Source organism: Myotis brandtii, unplaced genomic scaffold, assembly GCF_000412655.1.
Source record: "Myotis brandtii unplaced genomic scaffold, ASM41265v1 scaffold1612, whole genome shotgun sequence".
NCBI lineage: Eukaryota > Metazoa > Chordata > Mammalia > Chiroptera > Vespertilionidae > Myotis > Myotis brandtii.
The window spans coordinates 1,382,378-1,389,876 of NW_005355890.1; the positions used below are offsets into that span (position 1 = coordinate 1,382,378).

General features: G+C 53.5%; 1 protein-coding gene across 1 annotated transcript in view; it reads left to right on the forward strand.

Moving 5' to 3' along the window:
• The first annotated feature begins 258 nt into the window (after positions 1-258).
• FAM178B (family with sequence similarity 178, member B) overlaps positions 259-7,499 on the forward strand; it is a 91,404-nt gene continuing 84,163 nt past the window's right edge. The window contains exons 1-4 of the mRNA XM_005862244.2: positions 259-325; positions 738-1,402; positions 2,285-2,346; positions 6,047-6,154. Coding sequence (XP_005862306.1) covers positions 280-325; positions 738-1,402; positions 2,285-2,346; positions 6,047-6,154 — 881 coding nt within the window. The 5' untranslated portion in view covers positions 259-279. The remainder of the gene's footprint in view (positions 326-737; positions 1,403-2,284; positions 2,347-6,046; positions 6,155-7,499) is intronic.

Sequence of the window (7,499 nt, forward strand, 5' to 3'; positions counted from 1 at the left end):
TTTTTGCAAGTATTTAAAAAGCTGATGTCCTTAGGCTTGCCCATCACATCCTTGAAAAGAGAGGTCAGATTGAGCCCCCATCAACTCAGCAACTTGATCTTTGTGGTGCATGTGCTTAGTCCCTGGGTGAGCTGGAGGGGGATGCTCTCCTGCGTACCAATAGGCTGGGCACTCCTTTCTGGGAACCTAGGGTCCCAGAACATCAGCTTCTTCTGGAGGTTCCCCTCACCTCCCCTGACCAGCGGTTCCTTCCAGGACAGAACTCCCAGAAGCTTTCAGATGGCCAGGTCCCAGAAGACTGTGCTAGCCCTTCCTCAGACTGAAGGTAGGTGTCTCTCACCTGCAGAGGTAGAGCGCTCCTGAGGTTTGGGGCCACAAGGGAGTGGAAAACCCATGGCTGAGGTTTCTCCTTGCATCATTTTTTAAAATATATTTTTACTGATTTTAGAGTGAGAGGGAGGGAGGGAGAGAGAGAGAGAGAGAGAGAGAGAGAGAGAGAGAGAGAGAGAAACATCTATCGGCTGCCTCCTGCACACCGGATCAAGCCTACAACCCCAGCATATGGCCCAACCAGGAATCAAATTGGCAACCTGGTGCACAGGGTAATGCTCAACCAACTGAACCACACCACCCAGGGCCCCCCTTGCATCTTGCAATCCAGAGTTGCCTCCTCTCCTCACCCAGCATGGCGGATGGTGGTAGTCAGGTGGGATACTGACTACTCATCCTGTCCACAGGGGTCCAGGCAGCTGCCGCAATCCCCATTCTTCTGCCCAACCTGAAGCACAGTGGCTTCGACCATCCCCTACACCAGGGGATCTGCCGGCCGACCCAGCGCTTCTGCAGCCCCAACTCAGATCCAACTCCCAAGTTGTCGAAGAAGCCCAAGATGCAGGCCACAGGAGACATGTTCCCCACTGACTGGAGCCCACCACAGGTCACATTCCTGACCCCGAGGGCCACGGGGGACGTGGTCCCCACTGACTGGAGCCCACCGCATGTCACGTTCCTGACCCCGAGGGCCACAGGGGACGTGGTCTCCACCGACTGGAGCCCACCACATGTCACATTCCTGACCCCGAGGACCATAGGGGACGTGGTCTCCACCCACTGGAGCCCACCGCATGTCACGTTTCTGACCCCGAGGGCCACGGGGGACATGGTCCCCACCCACTGGAGGCCACAGCATGTCACGTTCCTGACTCCCTGGGCACCGAAAGCCGGCAGGTGGGTGGGCGCGGTGGAGCCTGAGGGCCCGAGGAGACTGGCCTGCTCTGTGCCCGTGGAGCCAGAGCAAGAGCCCCAGGACTCGGGCCCCATGGAGGACCTGGCCTCACAGGAGCAGCAGCTCTGGAGCGCAGCAGGCCCCAGCCAGCAGGCTGCTGCGGGGACCGGCACCGGGGTAAGCAGTGGCCTCCTCTCCTCACTGCCCCTCTCTGGTCACCCTGCCTCTGTCACCCCCAGGCCACTTCTTTTGGCCATTCCTTGGCCGTACCCCAGCTGTCCTTTGACCACCTCCTTTGCACCACCCCTCCTCAGCCCTAGTCCCCCTTGTCCTTGGGCTCCAAAGGCTAGGGTGCCCTCCCTTTATTCCCACTCCTAGCTCTTGCTGAGGGTGGCTTGGCGGTGGGGCCTTTGAGGGTGTGGTTGGAATGTGGCTGCAGAGGAAGGACCTTGGAGCCGGGGCAGGGCTAGTCAGGCACAGAGGCTGGGCTGGCTGTGGTCCCGTGGATCTGGAGTCCTGAATGGACACTTCTGTGATGAACTTCACCAGGGGAGCAAACTCCTGTTGCTAGGTAGACTGAGGGGACACGTAAGGAAATGTGTTCTAAGAACAGAGATTCAGTTGTCTGTGATAGTCCAAGATTGCCAGTCACTGAAATGCCCACCACGGGGGAACTGATAAATTAGGTTCCAGCCACGCATCGGGGTCCCCTGAGGGTATTTCTTAAGTTATCTCTGTAGTATTGATGTGGAATGACCCTCAAGACATACTGTTAAGTGCACAGGGTGAGTGCAGGGGGCCTCGGTGTGCTTCCCTCCGTGCTGAGAGGGCTCTGTGACGGTCTGTTTGCTTACCTGTGCACAGAATTGCTCTGCTAGCACGCCTGTGGGTAGGGCATTTTACTGTACACCCTCATGTTTTTTATTTTTTAGTCAGGTGAATGGATTGCCTGTTCAAAAAAGTAAACAAGATAAAGGGCGTACTTTAGATTAAATTTTATTGTGTTTCCCTCTACTTTGTCTTTCTCTCTCTTCCCCATTCCCGTGTCCCGTTCTCCAGCTCACCTCTGAGGGCTCAGGAAGCTACGTCAACAGCTTAGGTTACTTGCTGCAGGAGAAGAGGTGAGTGCAAGAAGGGGTCCATCACGGGCTGTTCATTTCCGTGGGCTTGGCAGTACCTTCACAGGGCTCATCCTCTGACTCAGATCAAATGCCTCCCAGGCTAAAGCAGCCCACCTCCCGCACAGTGAGCCCCCCGAGCGCCCTGTGTGCTGAATTAATAACGAACATGGAGAACAGCAGCCAGGTCAGAGGAGGGCATGGCCAAGCAGAGAGCCCCAGAACGCCCCACCCCCTGCCCATTACAGAGCCCACGTCCGGCTCCTCTTCCCATCCTGACTCTTGGGCCCAGTTCCTGCCAGTGTGGAGAAGCGGGGGAGCTGGTCTCTCAGTTCCCTCTCATGTGTTAGAGGCAGAGAAGGCGCTGGTTCTGACGGGTGTGCAGCCTGCCTCCTGCCTCCCAAAGAGGCATCACTTCCCACTGCCTGCTCTGCGCCAACCCTGACGCACGCTTTGCTCATTTTCCCATAGCACGTCATCTGGTTCACGTGTGCCGTCTCCCTGGGTTACAGTGAGCCTTATCTCACCAAAAACTTACTTCTAAAGGCCCAAGTGATGTCCCTCAGGGAGGTGGGGGTGGTGTTGGAGACACTGACTCTTTTGCACTGGGAGGTTCTCGCTCTGCACTGGGCCCTGACCAGGCGCCGGGTGTACAGAGACCAGGCAGCCCCTGCCCACCTGGGAATTAACACCATGATTCTATGTTCCCTGTGCCATCAGCTGCTGTGGAGGGGCCTGGAAGAGTGGCACCTGGAGATCAGGAATGGCTCCTCAGAGGTGTCCTTGTCCTTGAACCTTAGAGGGTTAGAAGACCTGGGAGGGCAGCGGAGGTGACCACACATATAGATGGCCAGGACTGGGATTCTTGGTGCCGAGTGGAGATGCAGCCACGCTGTGAGCGGCAGCCGGGTCATGAGGGGCCTCACGAACACCAGTCACCAGGGAGGCCTAGGCAGGTAGTGATGCGGTTGCCCACATGTTTGAGAAAGAGCATTCCGGATGCATCATGGAGGATGGATGGGAAGGGTGAGAGGAAGTAGGGCGACTGGTGATGAGATGGGCGCCTTTGTGGGAAAGAGGGATTCAGAACTGGACCTGTGGCGTCCAGCGGGCATGAGTACATTCAGCCAGACATCATCCAGTGAGTGGCTAGCCAGGGGGATCTGCACTCAAGACAGAGGCCAGGCTGGAGGTACAAATCGCAGAACTAGAACCTATGGGCAGAGCCAGGGCAAGCCCTGGGAGGGGCAGGGCAAGGGCTGGGGAGTCAGGACTCCCTCAACAGCCCTAGGGACAAGGACAGCCTGAGGACAGAGAAGGCTGGAGCAGGTGAGGGAGTAGGGGCTCAGGCAAGATAATGGTTGGCAGCAGGGCCTGTGGTAGGGGCCGGTTGAAAAGGGAAGTACAGGGGAACCTCAGTTCTCTAACTTAATTTGTTCTGGAAGGCTGTTCGAGAAGTGATTTGTTCAAAAACCGAATCATTTTCCCCATTAGGAATATGTAAATTGAGCCCTGACTGATGTTGATCGGTGGTTAGAGCCCAGCCCAAGCACCTAAGGAAATTGGGTTCGATTCCTGATCAAGGGCACGTACTTGGGTTGTAGGTTTGATCCCTGGCCTCCGTCAGGGCTCGTGTGGGAGACAAGCAACCGATGTTCTCTCTCATATTGATGTTTCTCTTGTTCACTCGCTCTCTCTTTTTCTCTCTCCCCTTCTCCCCCTCCCTCCCTCCCTCTCTTCCACTCTCTCTTAAAAAAAAAAAAAAAAAAGGAAAAATATCTTCAGGGTGAGGATTAACAAAGCAAAACAAAAAATACTGTAAATTGAATTAATCCATTCCAGACCTCAAATGATTCCCTGTTTTAACCTTTCTTATATACAGTGCACATCCAATATACTGTTTAATCTACAAATAAACACTTCTTTTCTTAAATTTATTGAACCACCCCCTACTAGCCTTAAATGAATTTTTCATATATCATTGCCTCAGAAATGCTACCACAGGCTAACTGCTTTTTGTTTATCTAAATCAACAAGATTTTCTACCTTTTCAATTGCCTGTGATTGTTTTGTGAGCACTTTTACACCCTTAGCAACATCAGCACTCTTGATGGCCTCTTTATGTTTTAAAACTGTGCTAATGTCCATTTTGCCAGCAACAAAAGCATTCTCTCCTTTGTTTGTGGCCTGAGAGATGCTTTTTGTCAGACTGAGGCATCAGCTTGAAAGGGTTGTTAGGTCGAAAACTGAAGTTTGGGTCAACAACCAAGACATTTTTTTCTGTGAACAACTTGGTTGGGAACCTTTGAGAATTGAGGTGCACTATAAAGTGCTCAGGGGCCGGTGGGAGAAACGTGGGCTCCAGGCCTCTGCGGCTGAGGCACAGGGTGGGGGAGTCAGGGCTGAGCAGGATCTGGAGCTGCCCTTTGAGGTGGAGAGAAGGCGAAGCGGCAGCCGTGAGCACGGGGCTTCTCCTGGCCAGTGTGGCTGGGCCCCAGCAGGAGCAAAAGGGCTGGGCACAGGCGTGGTGTGCTAAAAAGTGAGCAGATGCCAAAATAAGGTCCACTAATAAGAGCACACTTTAACCCAACCGGCATGGCTCAGTGGTTGAGCATCAACCTAGGAACCAGGAGGTCGAGGTTCCATTCCTGGTCGGGGCACATGCCTGGGTTGTGGGCTCGATCCCCATTGGGGGGCTTGCAGGAGGCAGCCCATCAATGATTCTGTCTCCCTCTTCCTTCCTCTCTGAAATCAATAAAAATATATTAAAAATAAAAATTAAAAATAAATAAAAGCACACTTTAAGTGTGTAGTGCCACGCGTCTTCTTTTATAATTGTTTTTAACCGTCACTGGAGGACATGCTTTTATTGATTTTAGAGCGAGAGGAAGGTTGCCCGACTGTTCCCTGCATGCCCCTTGACTGGGGATTGAACCCACAACCTGAGTATGTGCCCAGAATGGGAATCAAACCTGTGACACTTCGGTCTACGGGACAGTGCTCCAGCTAACTAAGCCACACAGGCCAGGGCAGAAATCATCTCCTTTCAGGCCTGTCTGCTCCTCTCTGCACATTCAGAGACGATTCAGTCAGTGCAACGCAGCTCCGCCCCCCATAAAGAGAGAAGTTTTGGGGGTTTTTGGTGTGTTTTTGTTGTGTGTGTTTTTGTTGTTGTTTTTTGTTTGGGGGTTTTTTTTGGTTTGTTTTTTTTGCAGAAAAGCAAGCAAGAATGCATTGACTGAAGCAAAAATATACTTAGGAGAGTGAAACAAAGAAGGGCATAGAAGAAGCCACAGGGGATCCTAGGCTGGGCTGCCGGGCTCACTGGGAAGTCAGAGAAGAGGGGGCCTTGGAGGCAGGTCCAGGGGGTGAGCCCGGGAAGAGCTGCCCACTGCTCCCCTGGTTGCAAGTCTCATGAGGTCGCTTAGAGATTAGGGGGTACATGCCTGTGGGGGAAGGAGAGGGGAGAGTGGATGGCACATGCTCCCTGGAGGGAGAGCGTCAAGATGAAAGTTTTTTGTTTTGTTTTTAATTTTTTTATTGATTAAGTTATTACATATGTGTCCTTATATCACCAAGATAGAAGTTTTTGAGGCAGGCATTTCGGCTGCCCGGCCCCTCCTTCTAGGGGTCCCTGCAGCCCAGTGACAGCTGGATGACCCTCAAGAACAGCACTGACCTGTTGGCTCTCATCTCCCTGCAGGGAACAGGCCCTGGAGCAGGAGCGGGGGGAGCTGCTCCTGCAACACCCTGCTGATCATGACTCCTTGGATCTCCATGAGGAGGCCGTGCCTCTCACACCCGAGCACAGGTGGCAGTGGGCACCCAGGGGCACAGGGGGGCACTGGGGAGGGTATGAGGGAACAGGCAGAGGTGGGGAGGATATGGGGGGAAGGACCCCTTCATCCATCTCTTCACGCAAAGGATTTAGTCCGCCACACTGGATTTTGAACAATTTCAGCCAGTGATCTGTGTCCTTTATGAGTTCTCAGGTTGCCTCCTTCCCTTAAACCACATTCATTGAGAAATATTTATTCACCAGCTGTGTGTCAGGGTCTAGTGTGGGCCTTTGAGGACACAGATCCAAAACATGGCCTGCTCGGCCCCACTTGTCTGCCCACATTTATGGAACCTACTCTTGGGACAGTAACTACACAAAACCGCAGCCTGAATGGGAACTGCCTTTGAAGGGGAGCATGCAGCCACATGACACTGTCCCCGGTCCCCACTGGGAAAAGAAGGTGGCTTCTCTCCGTGCGGTCGTGCCGGGGACTCATCTGTGCCAGTCTCAGAGATGCCCAAGGACCACAGCTGAACCCACCTTCAGGGTACCCTGCTATGTGTTCATCGTGTGTCTGTCCATCCTTCCGTCCATTCATCCATCCAACATAAAAAAATAAACCGCGCGCCTGACCGGCGCCAGGCTCTGTAACAGACTCGGGATGCCGCGGGAACGAAGCCAGGCAGACATCTCTGCCCTCATATCACTTGCTTTTAGGACAGGGAGACAGTGAACCAGCTGGGTGAAGCCACGTGACAGGCGCTAATGAGAAAGGATAACTGGGGAGAAGCATTGGGACTGTTGGGAGGGTTGGGAGGTTTGGGATGAGGGGTCGGGAAAGCCCCCCCTCTGCCCCCCCCCCAGCAGATGACTTTTATGCAGAGCCCTGGAAGAGGTGAGTGGTGTCAAGGGGAGATGGGGGGCGGGGGGGTATTAATCAAAGGGGCCAGAAGGGTTTGGCCTGAGCGAGCAGAAGGGAGTTGTCTGGGGTAAGATTAGGGGTTATGGGGTAGGGTGGGGTGGGATTGAGAGTTCATTTGGGGGATCCAGAGGCAGGATCAAGGAGGCGGCTAGAATGCCATGTCTGGAAAGGCAAACTTGGGAGTTTCTATATACAAATGACATTTAAAGCCACAAAACTGGGTGAGATGACTTGGGAGCCAGTATATAGAGAGAAGAGACAACGGCCCAAGGCCCAACATAGAGGCCATGCTGACCTTGACAAGAACAACTCTGGTGGGTAGCTTTGGGCAAACCTGACTGGAATAGGTTCCTAGGAGAACAGAAGCAGAACCAAGAGAAAAATGGGCAGTAGCTAAAGGGGGAAGGGCAGTCAGGATAGATCCATCTGTCTTCCCTTCCCTCCCTCCCTCCC